This window comes from Myotis daubentonii, chromosome 2 (assembly GCF_963259705.1).
Source record: "Myotis daubentonii chromosome 2, mMyoDau2.1, whole genome shotgun sequence".
Lineage (NCBI taxonomy): Eukaryota > Metazoa > Chordata > Mammalia > Chiroptera > Vespertilionidae > Myotis > Myotis daubentonii.
In genome coordinates, this window is record NC_081841.1 from 8868853 (window position 1) to 8894744 (window position 25892).

General features: G+C 48.0%; 2 protein-coding genes across 2 annotated transcripts in view; both read left to right on the forward strand.

The window, feature by feature from the left end:
* LOC132227029 (apolipoprotein L2-like) overlaps positions 1 to 25892 on the forward strand; it is a 147516-nt gene that overhangs the window by 83053 nt on the left and 38571 nt on the right. The gene's annotated exons all lie outside the window — the stretch shown is intronic.
* LOC132227026 (apolipoprotein L2-like) lies at positions 11175 to 25045 on the forward strand. Its single transcript, XM_059681664.1, has 6 exons — positions 11175 to 11506; positions 16967 to 17008; positions 17193 to 17301; positions 19752 to 19869; positions 23543 to 24461; positions 24573 to 25045. Exons 3-6 carry the CDS (start codon positions 17271 to 17273, stop codon positions 24954 to 24956), a joined length of 1452 nt encoding a protein of 483 aa, XP_059537647.1. The 5' UTR covers positions 11175 to 11506; positions 16967 to 17008; positions 17193 to 17270; the 3' UTR covers positions 24957 to 25045.

Here is a 25892-nt window from a genome sequence, read left to right on the forward strand (position 1 = left end):
CCTCCTGTGCGCCACCTACTGGGGATTGAGCCCACAATGTGCCCTCGATGGGAATCGAACCTGGGACCCTTCAGAATGCAGGCCAATGCTCTATCCACTGAGCCAAACTAGCTAGGGCTGCTTCCTTCTTTTTAAATATCAAACCTTTTACTTCACAGTTGTACAAAGTAATACATGGAGATCCCATGTATCCTGTACCCAGTTTCCCGCAGTGGTAACTTAGTTAAACTCTGTAGACGTAAACACACAGATTTAGCACACAACCAGCCAGTTTTCTTCTTTGGGGTTATAGGTTGATAATTATATATTTTTTTCTGTAATTCTTACCTGAGGATATGTTTATTGACTTTAGAGGAAGAGAGAGAGAAAGTAGGAGAGAGAGAGAGAGAGAGAGAGAGAGAGAGAGAGATTGATATGAGAGAGAAATATCGATCAGTTGCCTCCCGTGTGTGCACCAATCAGGTATGGAACTACCTACCTTCTGGTATACACGATGACACTCTAACTGAGCCACCCAGCCAGGGCGCTAATTGTATTTTATTGAACCAAATGCTGCTTCCTTTGCCTCCTCTTCAATATCATAACCAGGACATTGATGCAGTCAAGACACAACATTTTGTCACCACAAGGATCCCTGGTGTTTGCCTTTCATAGCCACACTTTCTCCCCTCCCACCTTCACTCCCCCCTTAGCCCACGGAGTTACTAATAGAGTCTTCATTTCCATAACCTCGGCCTTTCAAGACCATGGAGTGAATGGCATCAGACAGTGTGACACTATTGGGATTGTCTTTTGACACTCGGCATCATTCTGAGCAGCATCCCAGGGTGTGGATGGGCCACAGTGAGCCTAACCGTGAACGAGGACGGCCTCATTCATTTCCTAATCACCAGCACCTCGTAGGCAGATACCTGCGTGCAGAGTAAGTCCTGAGGAGCAGCCTCAGTCGCCATGGGGAGCGTGGGCTCCAGAGCTTCCCATCCTTGTGGGTTTGAGCAAACTGCCTCACCTGTTTGCCTCAGTTTTCTCGCCCATAAGATGGGGATAATGGCAGTGCCCATCTTGTATGGCTGGTATGAAATTTAAATGAATCAATACTGTTTATGTGCTTAACTCAAAGCCTGGCTAAAAGAACTCAATTAAAAATTATAATATAGTAATTAATAATGAACACCAACTGAACTGAGTTGAAAATTCAAAGTTGCAACTAAGAAATTTCAAATTTGTGCTCCACAGATTTTGAGATCTTGCTTCCCATCAGGTCATCAGTTTTGCTCAAATAAACTCTTACAAAAATTCTCAAAAAAAGAAAATTCAAATTTGCAAACTGTGGACACTAGGCGGCAGCAGCACACTGTAAAAGAAGCTATTCTCTCTTCCTAGAGCAGTGGTTCTCAATCTTGGCTGCACATTAGAATCACCTGGGAATCTTTTTAAAATCCTGATTTCTGGGCCTCATCTTCCAGAACAAAGAAACAGAATTTCCAGAGGATGAGGCCCAGAAATCAGGATTTTAAAAAGATTCCCAGGTGATTCTAATATGCAGCCAAAGTTGAGAACCACTGTCCTAGAGCCTTCACAAGGATTTGAGCTTCTTGGCCCCTGAGGAACAGGGCTATTTGAAAATAACCAAGTAGAACCCACTGGTGATTTCATTTGCTCTCAAACGCAGTCCGCAGCCTCTCTCTGGGACAAAGGTGAATCGATTCACACAAACAATATTTACTGAGCTCCTACTGTATGAATGCCAGGCACAATCCCGGTGCCAGGGGTGCAGCAGTGAACAAAACAGACAACCCCAGTCCTCCTGGCAGATACCAGGGTAAGAGGAGGCCCCTCTCTCCGTCACCCCTGAGTGGGAGGCAGGAACGTGACTGGCACAGAGAGTGAGGGGCCGTGCGGGCATGCTGGGAGGATGTGGAGGACTCTCTGCTGCAGCGTCACAGGAAGAGCATTGGCTCCCGTCTCCCTGGTCTGACCAGGTGTGGGCCTGCTTGCGGGCACAGGATGCACCTGAAAAGGCATCTGGTCATCTCCCTGCCCCCACCCCACAGGCTCCTTGCTTTTCCACGTGACTCCGGGATGCACTGCAGCCAAAAGGGTTGCTGGGACCTGGGCTCAACGCACTCTGACTGCACGTGATGACTTGCAGGAGGCAGCTTTGCTCTCAGTCCCCCTGGGTTCATCTGTGCTGAGCCCAGCGACCGGCCCGGGAGCCGCAGTCCGGCTGCAGAGGCATGTTTCCTCCAAGAGCTGCTAACTGGCCCATGACCTTGGCCTCATTAGCTTGGTGCTCTCCACCTGAGCTGCCTGGATTGGGGCCAGCCAGGGAAATCAGCTCAGGCCCACAGGCCCCTGGGAGAGGTACCCGATAAAAATAGACCGAAAAGAGCCAAAGACTCCTTGAGCAAGAGGGCCGTGGAGGTCATGACTCCAGGGTGGCTCCAGCTCTGCAGATGGAGGCGGAGGCCAGGGAGGGGAAGAGGCCAGGCCAAGGTCATGCTGCTATTCATGCAGAGCTGAGATAAGAAAGGGGCCACTTGACTCCCCAAATCATGTTCTTCCCTCACCGGCCGTCCATCAGGCTGTGGTCAGGGAGGGACTGAGGCAGCCAATGGACAACAAGAATGACAGGTAATGGGACAATTCACTGTAGGCCATTTGTTGTTTCTGTTTTCTAAAAAGCATAGAGCCCAAGCCAGTTTGGCTCAGTGGATAGAGCATCTGCCTGGGGACTGAAGGGTCCTGGGTTCGATTCTGGTCAAGGACACATGCCTGGTTTGTGGGCTCAGTCCCCAGTAGGGGGTGTGCAAGAGGCAGACAGTCAAATATTGTCTCTCATCATTGATGTTTCTCTGTCTCTCTCTCTTCCTCTCTGAAAAATAAAAATATATTAAAAAAATAAAATAAGATAGAATGGAGAACCAAGATGGCGGCATAGGTTAACGCCGGAGTTTGCTGCTTTGAACAACTACTTCAAAACTGAAACCAAAAAACGGAAGGGACATCACCCAGAACCACAGGAACGCTGGCTGAGTGGAAGTCCTACAACTAGGAGGAAAGAGAAACGCACACGGACACTCAGAGGAGGCGCAGTGCTGAAGTCAAATTCTGAGGTGCGGAGTGCGCGGAGCAGGCTGGTGGCGGAGGGCGCGGTTGTTGTTTTCAATCGGGAGGGAGTCGCAGACTCTGAGCTCCAGATACAGGCGAGTCTTTAGGGACCCAGACTCAAACGGGAGAAGCGGGACTGTCTGGCTTCGGTCAGAGCGAGTGCAGCTTTCTCTCCCAGCTTTGCAGCGGGTGCTGGGACTCAGAGAGGCAGAGCCCCTGGGGACAGGACTGAGAGCCGCCATAACTGCTCTCTCCGGCCCACCCTGTTGATCCTGTTCGACCCGCCCTGCCCAAGCCCTGCCCAGAGGCATTTGCCGGATAGCCTCAGGCAAAGGCTAGATTAGCACCTCCCTAGAGGACAGAAGTTCTCTCACTGCTGACACAGCTGATTCTCATAGCCACTTGGCCTGGAGGTCAAACCCTCCCTGGGATTAGCTACAACAATCAAGATTTATCTATAAGACTGCGAACAAAGACCACTAGGGGGTGCACCAAGGAAGCATAACAAAATGCGGAGACAAAGAAACAGGACAAAATTGTCAATGGAAGAAATAGAGTTCAGAACCACACTTTTAAGGTCTCTCAAGAACTGTTTAGAAGCTGCCGATAAACTTAATGAGATCTACACGAAAACGAATAAGACCCTCGATCTTATATTGGGGAACCAACTAGAAATTAAGCACACACCGACTGAAATAACGAATATTATACAGACGCCCGACAGCAGACCAGAGGAGCGCAAGAATCAAGTCAATGATTTGAAATGCGAGGAAGCAAAAAACATCCAACCGGAAAAGCAAAATGAAAAAAGAATCCAAAAATGCGAGGATAGTGTAAGGAGCCTCTGGGACAGCTTCAAGCGTACCAACATCAGAATTATAGGGGTGCCAGAAGAAGAGAGAGAGCAAGATATTGAAAACCTATTTGAAGAAATACTGACAGAAAACTTCCCCCACCTGGTGAAAGAAATAGACTTACAGGTCCAAGAAGCTCGGAGAACCCCAAACAAAAGGAATCCAAAGAGGACCACACCAAGACACATCATAATTAAAATGCCAAGAGCAAAAGATAAAGAGAGAATCTTAAAAACAGCAAGAGAAAGAAACTCAGTTACCTACAAGGGAATACCCATACGACTGTCAGCTGATTTCTCAACAGAAACTTTGCAGGCCAGAAGGGAGTGGCAAAAAATATTCAAAGTGATGAATAGCAAGAACCTACAACCAAGATTACTTTATCCAGCAAAGCTATCATTCAGAATTGAAGGTCAGATAAAGAGCTTCACAGATAAGGAAAAGCTAAAGGAGTTCATCACCACCAAACCAGGATTATATGAAATGCTGAAAGGTATCCTTTAAGAAGAGGAAGAGGAAGAAAAAGGTAAAGATACAAATTATGAACAACAAATATGCATCTATCAACAAGTGAATCTAAGAATCAAGTGAATAAATAATCTGATGAACAGAATGAACTGTTGATTATAATAGAATCAGGGACATAGAAAGGGAATGGACTGACTATTCTTGGGGGGGGGGAAGGGGTGTGGGAGATGTGGGAAGAGACTGGACAAAAATCGTGCACCTATGGATGAGGACAGTGGGTGGGGTGTGAGGGCGGAGGGTGGGGCGGGAACTGGGAGGAGGGGAGTTATGGGGGGGGGGAAAAAAGGAACAAATGTAATAATCTGAACAATAAAGATTTAATTAAAAAAATTAAAAAATTAAAAAAAATAAAATAAAAAGCACATAAAGAAGTAAAAAATGGTCTGTAGCAGAAAACTGCTGTAAATGTTTTAACTACATAAAAAACAGTACATTAAGGCACAGTGTCACTTAGTAGGTAAAAGTTGGAGCTGTGGAACTCCACTGCTTGGGTTTGACTCCCAGCTCCGCTGCTTACTTGCTGTGTATCTTTAAGCAAATCTCTTAATCTCTCTGTGCCTCACTTTCCTCACCTGCCAAATGGGGTAACATCGGGGCCTGCTGCACGGTGGTGGTGTGAGGTGGAGCGCCTCCGTGAAAAGCCCTGTGACCCAGGGCCGCCACGGAACTGCACTGACTCGGTGTGAGGAGGGAGTGTCACTTACAAGAGAAAGTGAAAAGCAAAGCAAAAGCCGACCTGCTCCACTGGGCCCTTCCCCGCAGGGACTCTGTGTTAACAGCTCCCTGTGGGTCCTTGCAGGCGATCACCCATGCAGACACCAGCATGTATGTGTGTGTGCACCCATGTGTGTGTTGAGCAATATCCTTACAATATGGTAATAAAGCATCCTACTCTACACAGGTTCCATAGCGTTTCTCATACTATTGATAACATTCAGGGCATCTTTCTCTTTTTTTCCTTAAAGAACTAGCGGCCCAGTACACGAATTTGTGCACAGGTAGGGTCCCTCGGCCTGACCTGCAATCGGGACTGATCGGGGCCAGCTGGCCAAGGGGAGGGACTGGAGGAGCTTGGCTGTGGGAGCACATTGACCACCAGGGGCAGCCCCTGTATTGAGCGTGTGCCCCTGGTGGTCAGTGCACATCATAGCAACCAGTCAATTGGTCGTTCGGTTGACTGGTAATAATGGTCATTTAGGCTTTTATATAGATAGATAGCCTATTGATTTTTAAAAAGAAAAGAAGGAAGGAGAGATTAAGAAACATAGATATGAGAGTGCAACACCCATCAGCTGCCTCCTGTGCCCCCTAACCCATAATCCGGCATGTGCCCTGTCCAGAATCCAACCATGACCTGCTGGTTCACAGGTTGATGCTCAACCATTGAGCCACACCAGCTGGGCAGCCCTTCTTTTTAATGGCTATGTGGCATTCCATCCCATGGATGGGCCATAATGGGTCCCAATTGATGTTTCTCACATTGATGTTCCTCTCTCCTTTCCGTTCTCTGAAATCAATAAAAACATATATATTTTCTAAAGTTAGTTCCAATGTAGAATCTGAACCATGCTAATTAGTTTTTCTTACTCTTTAGCAATAAAATCCATTGACCTCACCCTGGCCAGTGTGGCTAACTTGGTTGGAGCATCGTCCCGTACACCAAAAGGTGGCAGGTTCGATTCCCAGTCAGGGCACATAACTAGGTTGTGAGTTCAGTCACCAGTTGGAGCCCTTACAAGAGGCAACAAATCAATATTTTTCTCTCTCCCTCTCTCCCTTCCTCTCTCACTAAAATAAGTACTAGTAAACATCTTCTCAGTGAGGATGAAAAAAAATTCATGGACTTATCTTGCATTTTAATCTATCTTTTATCCATGCATGATTTTGGAGCATAATATATTAGTCCTGTTAAAAGATATCGAGCCACTGACTCATGTAAATCTTTGAAATGTTGACACATTTCATTACTATAATGAAAAATTTCATCAGAAAATTCTTTCAGTATTGGGAAGCTGTCAAATCCATGGTGTGAAATTTCCAACATTTATATTTTTGCTCCAAAACTCAAATTTTATTGGCAACAAGTAGCTGTCGGTTGATTTCCTTGAAGTCACAGGCTCACTATGTTCATTTTCAAGAAAATGCCCGCCAAATGCTGAAATCTGAACAATCGTATCTATAGTTTTAACAATTGTCCTTCAAGTGAAAATGGTGCTCCATGAAAAATGCCTAGTTTTACCTGTAACTCAAATGATTGCACAGGTGCTTTTCCTGGAGATCACCATGGTACCTTGGTATTGAGCAGAAAAGTTTTATGCATCTTTCCCATTCATTCAAACATAACATGAGACAAAGTCACATACTTGCCCTGCCTGGTTTTCTCCTTGGTTAGAGCATCGATCCACAGACCAAAGCAGCCGTGGGCAAACTACGGCCCGCGGGCCAGATCCGGCCCATTTGAAATGAATAAAACTAAAAAAAAAAAAAAAGACCGTACCCTTTTATGTAATGATGTTTACTTTGAATTTATATTAGTTCACACAAACACTCCATCCATGCTTTTGTTCCGGCCCTCCGGTCCAGTTTAAGAACCCATTGTGGCCCTCGGGTCAAAAAGTTTGCCCACCCCTGGACCAAAGGGTCTTGGGTTCAATTCCAAGTAAAGGGCAGGTACCTCAGTTGCAGATTCCCCAGCACCAGTGGGGGCATATACAGGAGGCAACCAATAAATAGATGGATGTGGCTCTCTCACTTGGATGTTTCTCTCTCTCTCTCTCCCTCTGCCCTCCCTTCCGTCTGTCTGTCCCCCTTTTCCCTTGCTACTACTCTCTTTAGAAATCATGGAAAAAATATCCTCAGGTGAGTATTTTTTAAAAATATTTTAAAAAGTCACATACTCAAGGGTCAAGGCTTAATAAATACAATAATTTTACTGTTTCATCAAGGATTTTTTCCCATTGATAACACTTAACAGTACTTTTGATAAAACCTTCATTTGAGGATATGTTTATTGATTTTAGAGAGTAAGGAAGGGAGAGAGGTAGAGGAGCGTTGATGTGAGAGAGAAAAATTGATTGGTTACTTTGTGTGTGCCCCAACCAGGGATGAAACCTGCAATCTTTTTGAGCCATTTGGCCAGGGCTATTTAGCAGTATTTTTAAATTTTTATTTTTCAATTACAGTTTGCATTCCATATTACCTTGAATTAGTTTCAGGTGTACAGCATAGTGGTTAGACAATCATATACTTTACAAAGTGATTCCCCCAATTATTCCAGTGCCCACCTGGTACTAATGATAGTTATTACAATACTAGAGGCCCAGTGCACGAAATTCATGCACGGAGGGGGGTTGTCCCTCTGCCCATCCTGTACCCTCTCTAATCTGGGACCCCTAGAGGGATATCCAACTGCCTGTTGAGGGGCATTATCTCCAATCATAAGGAAAATCACACAGAATGTCCTTGACATACAAACAGTGTGGTTTTATGAGTTATTTTAATAATAATGGCCATTCCTTTAAATGATATCTGCTTACATACAATACAGCTGGTACTATGTGAATTCAGAATGTTAATATCACAAAATCATAGAAGGTGGTAGTGGAAATAACCTTGAATTGTCTAGTCCAAACTTTTATAAATATTGGAATTCCCGTTTCAAATATTTTGAATGGTTTTTGTCCTAAGAAGCTTAACCAACTTTTGAGGCAACCCATTTTCTGTGAAAGGACTGGGGGAATCCGGTGGCAGGCATAGGTCCGGCCGTGCTGCTTGCCTGCCGCCCCCTGGGACTAGGGGACTCAGGCAGGCTGAGGGGACTGGGCGCAGCCATCTTGTGGCTATGGGTGGCAATAACTTTGTGATGGCGTAGCAGTCAATTTGCATACCCCCTCTTTACTAAATAGGGTTATTGACTCTATTCCTCATGCTGAACTTCACATCCCTGTGACTATTTTGTAACTACCAATTTGTACTTCTCAAGCCTTCACCTTTTTCAGCCAACCCCTCCCTCCTCCCATCTGGCAACCATCCGTCAATATTCTGTGGTATGAGTCTGTTTTAATTTTGTTTGTTCATGTATTTTGTTCTTTAGATTCCACATATAAGTGAAATCATATGATATTTGTCTTTCTCTGACTTATTTCACTTAGCAAAATACCCTCTAGGACAGGAGTGGGCAAACTTTTTGACTCGAGGGCCACAATGGGTTCTTAAACTGGACCGGAGGGCCGGAACAAAGGCATGGATGGAGTGTTTGTGTGAACTAACATAAATTCAAAGTAAACATCATTACATAAAAGGGTACGGTCTTTTTTTTTTTTTTTTTAGTTTTATTCATTTCAAACGGGCCGTAGTTTGCCCACGGCTGCTCTAGGAGTTCCATACATGCTGTTGCAAGTAGTAGGTAAGATTTTATTCTTTTTTATGGCCAAGCAATAATCCATTGTATATATGTGCCACCACTTTTTTATTCACTTGGTTTGTATCCATATTGTGGCTATTGTAATGAACACAGGGAGGGAATCATCACGGATGTTCTGAAGTAAAGCAAGCTCTAAAACAATTGCGAGTGCCTACTGGTGAGGCATAAAATGACTGCCTACCTGTATGACTTGGCTCTTCTTAAGGTGCCAACAGTGTTACTCAGCACTGCTTTTGCATTATTGCATGTGTCAACAAACATTTTTAAAAGCAAACGTGTAACATGATCATGCTTTTGACCTCTTGGACTCCTTGAGAGACTTTGGGGACCACTCTCTGAGAAATGCCGTCCTACAGGGTGAAGCCCAAACTTCTTGGTGTGGCCCAGACGGTTCTCTATGACCTGCCCTGCCCGTCTGTCATCCCATCGCATCCCTACTCCAGTTCGTGCTTTACCTGGAAAGAGTAGCCTCATCCTGTGGGCAAAGACCTGGCTCTAGAACCCAAACCAAGCTGCCCAGTTGCTCATACTCTCCAGGAGCAGGAAGCAAAGTGACGTTGTTTCTGGCTTCAAACCTCTGGGCCTTTGCTTGGGCTGTTCACTCTGAACATATTCTATGACCTTAGGGACTCCCTAGAACTCACTTTCCTTTCTGGTGAGTTCCTATTCAGTCTTCAAAGTCTAGCTCAACTATCACCTCCTCTGTGAAGCCTTCCAGTCTATACCCACAGTACTTTGTACAAACCTCATTTATTGAAGGTAATGCATTGTAGAGGGTCATGGGGCTGATCAACAACTCAGGATCCCCAAGCTGAAAACGGACCTTGGTTTGTTAAATATTTTGTTTTTTGTTTGTTTGTTTTTAATATATTTTTATTGATTTCAGAGAAGTAGGGAGAGGGAGAGAGAAAGATATGTAGAAATATCAATGATGAGAGAGAATCATTGACCGGCTGCCTTCTGCACAGCCCCTACAGGAGTTCGAGCCCGCAACCCAGGCATGTGCCCCTGACCGGAATTGAACCCAGGACCCTTCAGTCCCAAAGCCGACACTCTATCTACTGAGCAAAACCAGCTGGGGTAAATCATTTGGTTTTTAAAAGCTGCCCTGAAAAGACGGGAGGCTATTTATAGTCTTTTTCTTTAGCCTGCTTACTGGGAATTCTCATGCATTTCACTGCAGCAATATGAATTGTGTTTCATTCCCATGTGGTGTGCTGTGAGAACAATGGTATATGCCCCATATTATCTTTCTAAAATCTGATACATTCTGAAATCCAAGACCCTTGTGACCCTCAAGGATTGTGGACTTGTATTCCTTTCCCTTGAATATGCCCAATTTTTCCTGCTTAACCGATATCCGTGGGGATGGGTACAGGGTCCTAAACACATGTGTATTCCCAGATTCCAGCAGGGTAGTTGGAATTTAGGGAGCAGATTGGAGCTCCGAATTTTAGGGTAGTTGTCAGGTTACAGTGACAGATTAAATATATGTTTCTAAATTTGTTCCTTCCTGAAACCACTAAAACTTCTGGGAGAGGGATTTTTGACAAATGCAATAAACCCGCAATGTTGAGCAAACAGGATAGGAAACCACAGCCACAGGGAACGACCCCCCCTCAGAGCTGTCGTCATCCCAGGTGATCATTCTTGTGATGTCGGGGGTCCAGCTGAGCCCGACTTAATAGTCACTGGGTCTTTTGGGTCCCTAAGTGGGGTGATCTCAGCTCATGCCAAGAGGCGCCCATCTCACCTCATGTGGCTTTGTAGCCCCCACCCCAGGTGTTCCGCCAGGAGACCGTGTTCACCGAGGCCAGGGATGTCCGTCTGGGGTCCTTTCTGCGTTCTTATCAGAGGGCCCTTTGGACAACAGGACTCCGCTCCTGTGATTCTGGCATGAGTTCTGCTCCTCGCAGGGGATGTGGGGTGACCAGTGGCACTCAGGCTGGTGAATGTTGAGGAACCAAGAGGAAGGCAGGTTATAGGGGGGAAAAGACAAAAAATTACTGTAAACAGCGCCAGAGGCCAACTGTGACACGTGCTCTGAGTCTTGGCCCTGCTCGCCCTTCGTTGCCTGGTGCAAAGCCTGCCTCTCCCTTGCCTTGGCTTTTTCTCTCTGAAATCAGTCAGTGTTGTCACGCGATACTATGATCACTCTGCCGCCACTCCCTGAAACACTGGAGGTGGCCGTGGCGCCTCATGGATGAGCAGGCTGACATAAGTGCCACGTTGGCTTCCGGGGTCCACACACAGCCACTGGGCGTCCATCTTGGGCGTTTCTGCTTTGTGCCCGGCCATTTCGTCCGGCCTGCCGATCCCAGAAGCCTCTTAAGGCTGGACGGACTGAGCTCAGAAAGATATGGGCTAGCTTCTCTAAGGGGTTAGCAAGCAGAGCGGGTCTAGTAGCTGATCATGAGCCTCTGAAAACTTCAGCTTCCTGGAATTTCCACATTTGCTTTTAATTTTGCTCCTTCTATACCACTGGCTCCGGATTGCATGTCTGGGTTTTGAGCAGAAAAAGCTGCCTGGTGGATCTGCACAGCTAAGAACAAGTGGGTCTTGTTCCAAATCAGCCAGAGGGAGATTCTAGGTAAGTTGGGGAAGATAGAGGCCCCCTCCATCTTCTCATCCTTACACTTTCTACGACAAAGATTATTGTCACTACTAGAGGCCCTGTGTATGAAATTCATGCATGGGGGCGAGGGTGGGGGGTGTCCCTCAGCACGGCCTGCACCCTCTCCAACCTGGGACACCTCGGGGGATGTCCAGCAGTGTGACATCCCTCTCACAATCCGGGACAGCTGGCTCCACTCACCTGCCTGCCTACCTGATTCCCCCTAACTTGTTCTGCCTGCCAGCCTGATCGCCCCCTAAATGCTCTCCTGCCAGCCTGATTGACGCCTAACTGCTCCCCTGCCAGCCTGATGGCTCCCAACTGCCCTCTCCTGCCACCCTGATCACCCCCAACAATCAAATTTTCCCAGGGACTCATGTTTTTCACATTCCTCTTTTCCTCTTTCTCCTCATATATAAAAATACTAGAGGCCCAGTGTATGAATTCGTTAACAGGTGGGGTACCGGGCGGCCTGGCCCCAATCGGGGCAGATCGGGGCTAGGCCTGTTGGGAGGAGGAGATGACAGGATGTTGGCCAGCCGGTCACCCTGATCAGGGCATGATCAGGGCCGGGCTGGCTGAGGGGAGGGGATGCAGGCGATTGGGGTTGGGGGGCTGATTGGGGGCATGGCCAGCCATGCAGAGAGGCTGTGGGCAGTGGGCCAGCCTGCTCCAGCCCCAAATGCTGTGGTGAGTGTCGACCGGGGGCCAATGGCCTGGGTTGGGGCCATGGGGGTTGGCCAGCTAGCGCTTCCCCTGATCAGGGTGTGGGGGCTGATCTGGGGTGGGTCCAGGTAGCGGGAGGGGCTGCAGGCCTATCAGGGTAGTGGGGGCCCATTGGGGACAGGGCTGACTGGGGGAGGGACTGCGGGCCGATCAGGATGGTGGGGGTGCATTGACAGTGGGGCCACCCTGGATGAGGGGCTACAGGCCTATCCAGGTGGGGCGGGCCAATCAGGGGAGGGATGGTTGGGGAGAGGGGCCGCAGGAGGTTGGCCTGCAGGCCCCACCCCCTGATCAGGCCAGTTCGCTGGCCACAGTGGGCCTCATAGCGACCGGTCATCAGTCATTCCTCTCGTTCCGGACGCTGGCTTTTTATATACACATGATGGCTGCAGGAAGGAGACAGGAGGAAATAAATGGAACTCCCAGAAAGCTGATAGAACTGTCAGAAGGACATTAAATCAGTGGGGGTAATTTGTGTGAAATCCGAGTCATAGTTTATTCATCAAGATCGACAAGAAAACCAAATGGAGTGAAACTGGGGTTTGCTGTGTGGTCAAGAGGCTGGGTGTTCTCCCTGTCATGGGACACACCCAGGAGATGGAGAGGCAGCACAGGGTAGAGTGGGCCACATGTTCACAGATACAAACGGGCCACAGGGTTAGGTCTGACCAAACAATGGAATCCATGTCCCCTCTCCTAAAACGTCCTTTACATCATTTCCAACCGACATTCTCTTTCGCTTAGATCAGTAACTTTCCCTTCTGTACTTGCCAAAACTCTGGATCCGCTTAGCAAATTCCCCAAAGAACAGACCTTTTTTAAAAAAAACACGCACACAGACACACACACCCACACACCTTTTTCTTTTCTTTTTAAAAATATATATTTTATTGATTTTTTACAGAGAGGGAGGGAGATGGATAGAGGGTTAGAAACATCGATGAGAGAGAAACATCGATCAGCTGCTTCCTGCACACTCCCTACTGGGTATGTGCCCTCAACCAAGGTATATGGCTTTGGCCAAAATCGAACCCAGGATCCTTGAGTCCGCAGGCCGACGGTCTATCCACTGAGCCAAACTGGCCAGGGCAAGAACATACCTTGAAAAACTCTGACTCCATGACAGGGAGAACAACCAGCCTCTTGACCACACAGCAAACCCCAGTTTCACTCCATCGATGCTGGTGCCTTTTGGTGCTCAGCCCATCTGTTTCCAAATGGTCTAATACCTTTATACTTCTTTACAAATTTAGGCCTCTTACGTTCCTCCTTTGGTGATCTGACCACAAAGTTCTAAGGTTATTGGAAGAATTATTTGTAAGGTGGAGAGCAGTGGTTCCCAATCATTTTTTGGCCATGCCCCACCTAAGGATCTCTAAAATCCTGATGTTCTCCCCCCGTGACATATAATTCTTATTACTCAAAAAGTGAACTCCTATTCACATGGAGGGAGCCTAAAAGACCATTAACTTGGTCTAAGCAAGGTTCCAAAGAACATGGCATCCATGAAAGAAAAAAATAAAAGAACAATAGGGCAGTTGAAGTTCTGAGGAAGAAATCACTAAGAAATTAAAAATAATAATACTATGAAGTGATATGAAAAAATAGCATCTAAAGTTTCAAAACATGTAATAGAGAACTAAAATGCATAAATATGTCACAATATGTATTTATATACTACTATATATGAGGTCCCTAGAACCATAACTAATGCAAATAATTCAATGTTAATAACACATTCTCAAATTACACCCCTTAAAGCACAAATTGTCCCCCTATGGGGCGTGTGCTCCTAGTTGGGAACCACCGGTCTAGAGCATTCTGGGACACAGCAAAGACCACGGAGGTCAGCCATCTTAGGATCAGCTATTAATATACCGACAAGACCCTTGGCTCTTTGTGTCAGGCAGGTCTCAGGAGGGGTAGTTGATGAAGGCTGTTTTGCTTCTTAAAACAAAGTCTACAGACAATCAGCATTTGCTTTCTTCCCTGTCTCCCAAGGCAAGTTAGTCCCAGAAGGAACTGAGAGAAATCCTCTCTACGGAAAGATCTGTTTCCATGACAGTTCATAGAACAGAAATGATCCAGAGTGCTTACTATCATTACTAATTTGAGATTGAGAGAGAGAGAAACATTGATTGTTCACTTAATGCTGCATTCATTGGTTGACTCTTGCATGTGCCATTCATATATGATGTGTATGTTCGAACCCACAATCATGGCGAACCAGAGTGAATGATGCTTTAACCAACTGAGCTACCCAGCCAGAGCCAGAGTGTGTTTTCACAGTGAAGGCCATGAGGCCTGACTGCCTTCCCTTTACCGATCTGTCCCATTTTGGGAAACTCAGCCTCAACACAGGCCCATGATTACAGTATTGCCCCGCCCAAGTATCAACAACTTGATACTGACACTTCCTAGGAATGAGCCTTCCTAGCGCTGTGAGACCACACTCTCCAACCAAAAGGTTGGTCATTAATGCACCCTTCAAATTGATTTATGCTCAAAGCGGGGACTGTGGATGAATAAAGGGGTTCTATGCCAGGTACCCCCATGGGGTGATGCGATCATAAGCTCCTACCTGGGCAGGTCATGGTACCTGGTCACATCCCAGGCATATACTTCTTAGTAAATGCTTTGTTTTCCTTAAGCAAGCCCTGCCCACTGTTTCTAGGTGAACACACATCTGAAATAAACACCCTCCAGAGAGCACAATCTTGCCCAGCTGGTGTGCCTCAGAGGTTGGGCATCGATCCATGAACCAAGAGGTCACTGGTTCCGTTCCCAGTGAGGGCACATGGTCTGGATGTGGGCTCATTTCCCTGGAGGGAACGTGCAAGAGACAGCCAATGGATGCTTCTTTCTCATCGATGTTTCTTCTTTTTTTTTTTAAATATATTTTATTGATTTTTTACAGAGAGGAAGGGAGAGAGATAGAGAGTTAGAAACATCGATGAGAGAGAAACATCGATCAGCTGCCTCCTGCACATCTCCTACTGGGGATGTGCCCGCAACCCAGGTACATGCCCTTGACCGGAATCTCACCTGGGACCTTTCAGCCCGCAGGCCGACACTCTATCCACTGAGCCAAACCGGTTTCGGCCTCATCGATGTTTCTATCTCTCTCTCATTCGCCTCCACTCTCTACAATCAATAGACATATAGTACTTTTTTTAAAAAAAGAGCACATTCTTGTTAACTATCCTGTCAGCCAATCCCCACCTGCTTTCTCCCACCTTCATGTAACCTTCCTTACATCCCTCCTTCATTTCACATGAATAGAAGAAGCTGAGAAACTGTATTCTCCAGAGCATTGGTGATGTTACTCAGTTTGGCTCAAATAAATTTCCTAAATATTTATATATATATATATATATATATATCTGCCTTAATAAGGAAGGGGATTCTGACCCATGTGCCAACATGCAAGAAACTTTAGGACCATATGCTAAGTGGAATAAGCCAGTTTCAAAAGGACAAATATTGTCTGATTCCACTTTTATGAGGCACTCAAATCCATAGAGATGGGAAGAAGAATGGCAGTTTTGAGGGGGAATGGGCAGTTACTGTTTAGTGGGTACAGAGTTTCTGTTTTGCAAGATGAAGAGAGTTCTGGAGAATGGTTGCACAATAATGTAAATATATTTAACACTACTGAATGGTAACCTTAAAAAATGGTTAAAGTGGTAAATTTTATGTTGTGCAGTTTTTAAACATAATACACATTTTTTAATAAGAGGTGTTTCTTTAAAAAACCACTACTGTGAAGTGGAAGATGGAAAAGATGAACACCTCATATCCTGTGAGTAAATGTAAATTCTAATTTGTAAATTGTAAATATAAATGTAAATTGGAACAATTTGTTTGCATAGCAGTGAGGGTCTAGGTTTGAAGGAATTTTTATATGGCGATACCCTCTGACCCAGTCATTCTACTTCTAGAAATATATTAAGGGAAACAATCTCAAATGCAGAAAAAACTTTTATGCAAGACAAGTATTTTTGCACTATTTACATGAAAAACTAGAAACAAGCTAAGGTCCACCGGTGGGAGTGGGCAGCAGAGACCCGGCACCATCAGGAGGGCTGGGCAGCCCCCAGCAGGGCTGCAGGGATGGGGCCAGGGCCTCAGCACCCCAGGGCCTTATGGGATGAGGGTGTTTGAAGCAAGAAGGGTGCAGGCTTGGGAAGCTACAGCCCCAGGAATTTATCACCACAGAGACTGGGCATAGGGTGCAAGACGTCGTTTGGGAATGAGAAGAGTCATTTACAAGTAACACAGATACATTAATAAACGTTTTTGTATATAAAAGAGAGTTGAGCGTAGTCCTCACAAACACGGGATTGGGATCAGGAAGACTTGGGCTGGAGTCCTAGCTCTACCACTACTATGAGACTTGGGCTAACCTGAGTTCAGGTGAAAACCTAGACTTTGTGATGGTTTCTTCCACGCCCCAATGGGAGCCACAAAGGTGCGCACAATGTGAAATGTGTGAGAGAATTTGATGAGGGAACTCGTAAGGAACCTGTGGTAGACACACCATCAATATTAGCTGTAGTGAATATTCAACATAAATGTCCTGAACACAAGCCATTTCCAAAACATTCCTTCCATCTTTTCTTCTGTGTCTGGTGTTACTGCTTCTTTGGTTTTATGATTCCTCAGCTGTGTGTTTTTTTGTCTGATGGTCTTCTCCTTGTGCCCCCACAGGACAACGGGGCTGTCACTTGGCTTGGAGTGGGCTGGAGTGAGGTGAGTACCTTCTATTAACTAGCAGCTGGCAGAGCCCAGCAGACAGGGAAACACAGTGCATCAAGTCCATCTGGCACTTGCGGCCTTCCTTCCAGAAAGAATCACCAGAGGCGGAGCCCCTCGCTGCTCCCTGTTGCTCAACTGGCTCACCTCTGACCCCACAATTTGTTTTCTCTTCCCCAAGGGTGAAGCGACACCTCCTTCCAGCTGGACACAGACTGGTGAGCTGAAGGGGAAACTCTGAGATCCCACTGCTGACACCATGACCTCAGAAGCTGACGGGATCTGCCCAGGTAGTCATCTTCCTCCTCTCTAGCTGGTTCCTGCTCATGATCTAGAATTGAGGGAGGCACCTCCAAGCTGGGTTAAGCTACAGAGAAATCAAGAACCTCAAAGGGGATTGATGAGTGTCCTCAAACCCCCATAAGGGACCAATAGGAGTCCCCTCAAACAGGAGTCTGTGGGAGGGCCTCCTTCCTGGCTCTCTCCTCAGGCTGCTCACTGCCTCCCATCCTCTACAACTTATGCAATGTCTCCAGTGAGGCCAGGACAGCCCATGGGAGGTGGGAATTTCTTGTTCACTGTACGTGGAACCTGCTAGTTCCTGGTGGAAACCTTCCCCTCCAAAGAACTGCCACCCCCCACAGCTGTGCGGGGTCCCTGACCTGTGCCCCAATTATAAACACCTGCGTACCAGGTGTGACTGTCAGGCAGGAACTTCTTCTGTTGATCTCAGATACCCCTGCAGAGGCCTCTTTTGTTATTTCCCACACCCCACCACAGCCTAGCCCACAGATACACAGATGCAGTGCTCTGGGTTTCCTCCATCTAAACCAGTGTTTCTCAACCTTCTGGCCCTTTAAATACAGTTCCTCATGTTGTGACCCAACCATAAAATTATTTTCGTTGCTACTTCATAACTGTAATTTTGCTACTGTTATGAATCGTAATGTAAATATCTGATATGCAGGATGGTCTTAGGCGACCCCCGTGAAAGGGTAGTTCGACCCCAAAGGGGTCGCGACTCACAGGTTGAGAACCACTGATCTAAACCCAGATTTCCTTTCTCCTTCAGTGGATGAAGCAAGAAAAGGAAAAAACAATCCTCCACCCACCCAAATCAACATCGTGTTGCTTTGGCAACTAGCCCCCCCCCACCCCCCCACCCTCTGCCCCCGAGAGGACAATCCCTGTCCAGTTTGCAGCATAAGGGAGGAGAGGACAGATCTGAAGCCTGCAGCTCCTGAGCAGGCTCCGGGGTCCCTGAGTGAGGCTGGAGCAGGTGGATTCCTGAGGATAAACAAGATGACCTCTTGTTTAAGACGTGGGCGAGGGTGGGGTCAGAGGTGCCCACAGGGAGCTGTGGCCCCTGAGACCAGCCTGGAAGGGGGAGAGCTGATACTGACTGATCACAGGATTAGAGCTGAGGCTCCAACCCCCACCCACCTGGACACACCCCTCCACTGCCCACCTTGGAGCACCTGTGAGAAGCAGGAGGAATCCTCTTTCCTGGTAGTTTTACTCCATCAGTGGTGTGTGGACCGAAACATTAATTGAAACTTTTAAAAAATCCCATAAGTAAACTATAGGGTAGAACACAGATATCACATGAATTTTCAGACTACAAGGAGTCTTCAAACTAATGTAAGGAAATACCTGAGTGGTGACCTTGGATGCCACCTGTGAGCTTTCTGCTCCTTGGCTTGGTTGGGCCTTCACTTGTCCTGAGTTTCCCTTTCTTTGTCTGTGAAATAAGAATAATGTCCCTTGTGTGTAGATGGCAGGAAACACATTTCCATCCTGTCTCTGCACACACAAAACATACACCAGTCCCCAGTCCCTCATCTGCATTTACAGAGTCTCCAAATCCCTGAGAGTCACACTTTTTAAAAAATTCATTTCCCTCTCTAACATGTTTGGCTCATTGAATAGAGTGTTGGCCTGCGGACTAAAGGGTCCAGGGTTCAATTATGGTCAAGAGCATGTACCTTGGTTGCGGGCACATCCCCAGTAGGGGGCATGCAGGAGGCAGCTGATTGATGTTTCTCTCTTATCGATGTTTCTAACTCTCTATCCCTCTCCTTTCCTTTCTGTAAAACATCAATAAAATACATATTTTTTAAAAAATGTATTTCCCTTGATTTGTAGAGACTGAACGTGAGGTAGTCCAGAGAGAGAGAGACACATCAATTGATCGCCCTACAGGAGCCCCCACTGGGGCCAGGGAACCTCAACTGAGGGTAAAAGCCTTTGACCAGGAATCCAACCTTAAAACCTTTGGTACTCGGGCCCACGCTCTAACCACTGTGAAAAAGGAGCACAATGAGTCACACATCTGTTTTAAAGAACTTTTTATTACTTAAAAAATATAAATGTTGATTTTGAGAGAGAGGCACAGAGAGAGAGAGAAAGACAAGTGGGGGGGGGGGGAGATCTGTGTCTCTCCCTCATTCGTAAGGACACCAGTCATAATGGATTAGGGTCCCACACTTATGACCTCATTTAACCTTAATTATAAAATACAGTCACATGGGCAGTCAGGGCTTCAACGTATAAATTTTGGGAGCACAGTTCCATCTGTAACACCTGTTGACTCACCAAAAGCACCCCAGGTTAAGGAAAAAAGTCCCCAGTGTGACAGATGCTCAGGAAGATGAACATTTATACTCAATTGTTTATTCTCAATTCCATTTCCATTCTACCAAGATTTCTTCTAACCTTATTCTTTTTTCTTTCCATCTAGGGGGCAAAGACTCTGTTATCATTGAGTATTTCCTGGATCCAAGGAACAAAGAGAAACTGCAATGCCTGCTGAGTGATGAATCCTGGGAGACATTTGTGGCGGCGGCCGAGCTATCCTGGTAACCTCCAGGGGATGCCTGTATTGTCCCCCCCCCCCCATCTCCCCTGCATCTAGATTCCTCTGGCAGGCACACTACTCCGGGCAGGATCCTGAGCTTGGGGTTGAAGAAGTTCCTTCTCAACAGTCCATGAGAACATTTCCTTCATATCATTCGTTGGCAGTGAAGTGGCTTGGGTTGAGAAGAGATGAGGCCTGCAGGGGAAGGTTACGTGACCTTGGGCCTGTTACTTAACCTCTCTCCGTCTTAGTCATCTGTTCCATTTCATTGTGAGGAAAATAAGATAATGTGTGTAAACTGTTTAGCCTAATGACTGACGCATAGTAGGTGGGCTGTTGACATGAACTTTTAAAAAGATGCTGGGAATAGACAGGGCCCAAGGGTCTTCCTGTTGGATGTGAGAGCCATGCAGGACGTCCTTTGGGACAAGCCAGAAAAATCCTGGCACAGTGTGTGTCCCTGGGGATTGTGGCTAGAGAGCCTGCTCTCCCTAAGAAAGGGATTGTACAGACTCTGCAGGGTCCTGCTGGCCTGGAAGGGGAAGAGCTGGAGTGAAGCTGCACCATGTTGGGTTGAATCCTGAGTGTATCTCTGCCCGGCTCTGGGGCTCTGGGCTTATGTCATCTCCCTCTTCAATGGAATAGCAAGTCCGTCTGATAGGACTATGGCGAAGGCCTTGGGGTGAACTGCAGGGTCAAGGCTGAGGAAGCAGGTGCAGTCATCCTGTCTGGAGGCCCAGAGAGGCTTGGAGCAGGGTCAGGGCCCGGGGTCTGGATGGAGCAAGGGTGGTCCTGGTGGGAGGATGGTAGGAAGGCTTGGCAGTAGGCCTGGACTAGAGTGAGGCAGCTGAGGCACCTTGGCACAGAACTGAGGAGGCCATGGGCCTAGTGGAGGGCTGTGCGGGGGTGGGGGGGAGTGGGAGGACACATTTCTTCCTTCCCTGATTTGATCCCCTCTCTACTGGGGGTTGAGGGCCCTGGCTGATTATGTCCTCCAACCCTGCCTGTGAGCTGGAGGGTTCCTGACCTCCATGTGGGACCCTCTGCTATTCTCCATGGAGTAACCCTGACCAGAGGGAAGGCAGTGAGGCTTAGTGACCGCTTCTAGTCAGAATGGGGGCTGCCAATGTGGTGTAATCTGAGGGATTCCGGGTAGACGCACACGTTCCCACCATAGAGGACAGGGCTTCCTGCACCAGCTCATCCATTTGCAGGTCTCAGACTCAGTGATTCACAAACATGGTTCTTACAGTGCTTTGTGTCTTAGGAGGTTCCACAAAGTTGGACATGGCCTTGATGTGCTCCCATGTGATGCTATCAGCAGCTAAGGTGTGAGTTAGGCTGGTGACACCTGAGACGTGGGGGTGCTGGATGGTTGGCTGGAGAGTCAGGGGAACCAAGGTTGGTAGCAGATGCCCAGCTTCCCTGTCAATTGGGAAAGTGGCTGGACCCAGTGACCTTCAGCCGGAAAGGTCAAAGGCACCAGGCTTGCAGAGAGCAGGTGCCAGACACCATCATCATTACTAGTAAGTTCCCTCCTAGCTCTGAGGTTTTGGTTGTTCAATTTTCAGTTCCCAGAATCGCTGAGACGAAAAGTCTGAGTGCACAGCCCCCAAGGCTACCCTCCCGTTCAATACCACCTGCATATTTTGGGGGTTCCCTGAACCACCTCAGGATCAAACCACAATCCCAGTTTATTACGGGGAAGGACACAGTTCCCAGTCAGACAAAGGGAGAGGTGCATGGGGCCGAGGCTGGGCAGGTTTCAACCTCGAGGCCTCCATTGTCCTCAGGACGCACCACCGTCCTGTCTTCAACAAGCCCATGCGGCCTCGCCAGCCAGGGAAGCTCACCCTGTGGAAGAAAGGAGTTATTCTGACACTGAAAATGTAAGGAAGACCTTTCCCAGGATGACCATGCAGCGCATGGGAAGATCCTCATATTAGGGGAGAGATTGGGCTCAACTCTGAATACAGCAAAGACAGCTGGGGATTTATAGCCAAGGAGAAGGGCGAGGGGGTTGGTGGATGGGAAATGACTGAGAGGAGGTATCCAGGCCAGGGAGATTCTTGCTAAACTAACCTAAGAGGTCAAGCAAGGACATATGCATCAAAGTTAGGGGATGAGAAATTTAATGAGATCTATCCAAGGTGATCAGACATTAAAAGTGTGGGGATTCTTGCCTGTCCAGAGTGGCTCGGTTGGTTGAGCGTCATCCTGTGCACTGGATTTGGCCCCCTGGCCAGGCTGACAAGGTGACGGTTGCTGGATTGATTCTTGGTCAGGGCACATACCTGGATTGCATGTTCTATCCCTGGTCAGGGTACTCAGTGGTTAGAACGTTGGCCCAAGGACCAAAGAGTTGTGGGTTCAATTCCGGTAAAAGGCATGCAATTCAGAGGCAGGTTCAATACCCAGCTCTGTCTCGGCCTGAGCAGGAGGCAACCTATCGATGTGTCTCTTTCACATCATGTTTTTTTTTCCCGTCTCTCTCTCTCCCACATGCTCCGTCCCTTCCACTCTCTCTAAGAATCCAATGAAAAAATATTCTCCGGTGAGGACTAAATATATATATATATATAGTGGGGGAAGGGAAGAGTCTCCCTAAACTGACTTAGCAGGATTGTTGCTGAGACTGGAAGATACAGACTGTCAAGGACAGAACATGGAAGGCCAAGGTCAAGGCCTAGCTGAGAACAGGACTCAGAAGAGCCTGATGCAAATATGGCAGAGTCTCAGTGTGCAGAGGGCTATTGGGGCGCGATCGCATGCTGCCCACATATCTGACCTGCAGCCTCCAGCATCACCTGCAGGGCTAACTAATGCCTTTCATCTCTAGTTCCTTCATCGGCAGAACTGATACCACATGTCCCAAAGGCTCCTTCATCCGTCACCTTGTCAGCCTGGCCAGGGGCCAAATGCCAGGCAAGCAATGACATGGCTACCCGTCAGGGCATTCTGGGACCCTAGAGATCACTCCCAGTAGCCAAGGGAAAGGGCAGACCTCTCTGTGGTCAGCTTAAGTCTCCCCCACACTCTGAGATTGTCTGGGTGAGGGTCTATCTCCTTCCCCACCCCCGCTCTTCCCCCCCCCCCCGCCCCCACTTTTCCTTGTTCATCCCTGGATTCCCACTCTACAAACACTTTGATGGTGATGGGTCTACCTGCCCTTGAGTGAGAAGCCGTCTTTATCAAATACTTACCACTTAATTCCCGGCCAGTGTGGCTTGGTGGTTGAGTGTCCACCTATGAACCTGGGAGCCAGGGTTTGATTCCTGGTTGGGGCAGGTGCTCAGTTTGTGGGCTAGATCCCCATTGGGGTGTATGTGGGATGTGGCTGAATCCACAATTCTCTCTCATCATTGATGTTTCTATCTCTCTTTTTCCCTTCCTTTCTTAAATCAATAGAAATACATTAAAAAAACAATACTTTCCACTGAAGAGCACCCCAAAAGGATTTTCCATATTTATTCTCTGTGTCAATAAGTACTATGGAGCATCTACAAGATACAAAATATGTGTTAACATTGAAAGAAAAATTCCTTACATTTGTAAAATTCTTTTCTATTTTACTTAGAGTCCAAGCTCTGTGATTATGCAACATGGACCTTATTGGGCCCATTTTACAGAAAAGCAAACTGCCTTGGTTAATCACCTGACCTTCATGATTGCAGGGATAAGGCAGGTGCACTCTACGAAGACTTGAGCCAGCTGGGAAGAAACGCGGCCTTGGACCGGCTGCACAGGGAGAGGTTTATGAAGGAGTTTCCTCAGGTGAAACAGGACCTTGAGGAACGCATACGAAAACTCTACGCACTTGCATATCGTTTTGACAAGGTGCACAGGGACTGCAACATCACCAGTGTGGCGGCCTCTACCACCGGCATTGTGTCTGACATTCTGAACATCATTGGCCAGTCTCTGGCACCTGTGAACGCACAAGCTAGTCTGGTGCTCTCGGCAACTGGGAAGGGACTGGGGGCAGCAGCTGCTGTGACCAGTGAGTTAGCCAGCATGGTTCAAGACTTTAACAACGAATCAGCCGAAGTGGAAATCAGTAGCCTAGTGTCAACTGGCAGCAACAAATGGAAGGTGTTTGAGGACGTTGTACGTCACAGGAACCCCCAAGCTGATGTCTTAGCAAAGAAGTGCTTCGAATCCCTGCAAGACATTGTGAACAATGCTGAAGCCTGCAAGGTGGCCTGGACCAAACCTCACTTAGCAGCCGAGGCCAAGAGCTTCCTGCGCACGGGGGCAACCTCAGATGAAAGCAGCGAGCAGCTGCAGCAAGCTTTTGGAGGCACTGCTCTGGCCATGAGCAAGGAAGCCAGGATGAGAGATATAGCCACTTCTGGCTTATCCTTAGTGAAGAATACCTTCAGCCTTGTGCAGGAATCAAGGCGCTTGCATAAGGGGCAAAAGACACAGTCAGCTGAAGATTGGAGGCAGCAGGCCCAGGAGCTGGAGGGATGGCTGGGGGAACTCAGCCACATACACAACATTGTACAGAAGGCAGAGCTGGGGCGGCACAGCAAGCTGGTCTGCAAGGAGATAGAGGAGATCGTCAGGTCCAAGGACGACGTAGGCACGAGTGTGAGTACCAGGAGGGCCAGCACGGAGGCTTAGTGGGGGAGTGGACACTGAGGCAGGGCCCTCGGGGAGCTCTTGTCCCTCTGCTCCTGACTCGGTTTCCCTCATTGGCAGGTGCGTGAGCGGAAGAAGTCTAAGCGGGCCCTGGAGCAGCAGGTGGAGGAGATGAAGACCCAGCTGGAGGAGCTGGAGGATGAGCTTCAGGCCACCGAGGATGCCAAGCTGCGGCTGGAGGGGAACCTGCAGGCCGTGAAGGCCCAGTTCGAGCGGGACCTGCAGGGCCGGGACGAGCAGAGCGAGGAGAAGAAGAAGCAGGTGCGTGTGGCCCTCCTCCTCCAGGGTCAGGGCGCTCTCGGCATCTGGGCAGAGGTGGGCACTGAGTCCCCCACCCCGCCAGGTTTCCACTGGCGTCCCCTCTCCTTTCTCTACCTGGATGGTGGAAGCCTCCCTGGCCATGTCTTCCAGTCCTCTGTCCTGGGGAAGTGGGGGAATGAGTGACCATATCAGGATTTTTTCTGTTAGTAATTCTCCTTGGCCCCTGAGCCCCATGGATCCACAGAGCTAGGCCAAACCCATCTGGGCTCAGAGCTAGCAGAGTAGCAGGTGTCGGGGTGGGGGGGGCGGCAGGGGGGGATGGGGCCAGAGCGCAGGATTCAAGCCAACAGGCAGTTGTAGGAAGTGAAACACGAGCCACGAGGGTCCTATGGACACGGTGACGGACGCTGCCCAGGGTATGCTGCGTAGATCCTGACGGTCAACAAGTGTAAAACGGTGTCGGGCAGTGATTCTCAATCCTGTTCTCTGGGCAACTTAAGCTAATTACTAAATTTCTGCAGCCCACCATAAGATTAAATTTTTGCTGAGCTGGCCAAAAAAAGGTATAATCTTGATTCATTCACATGATACAGCTATGGTTATATTGGCTGTTGTCATTTTTTCATTTGAGGGAAAAGAGGTCAGTGCCCCTGTCTAAATAGTGACGTATGGCATGTTTTAAAAATTCATGTGGCACAGGCTGGATGCTGCTGGTGTCGGGTAAAGGAACATTTTGTCTTTAGTTACTGTTTTGCCCTTTTAGTTAAGCTGGTTCCCTGTGGTGTCAAGAAAAAGCCAGTCACAAGCCCCTGTTGGCGGTTGTCTCTGGGATGGGGTGGCAGGTGGGAGGTGAGGTGGGGTGGACATGAGTGGCCACTGGGGTCAGGGTGCTGATATCAAGCGTCTCCTCCCCCCACAGGCCCAGAGGAAGCACTACATGCGCGAGCTGGATGACACCTGGGCTTCTCGCGAGGAGATCCTGGCGCAGGCCAAGGAGAATGAGAAGAAGCTGAAGAGCATGGAGGCCCAGATGATTCAGCTGCAGGAGATGGTCCGGGGCCAAGGGGGCACTCAGGGTCCCTGCCCTCTGGCCAGCAGGTGGCAGAGCAGAGCTTCCAC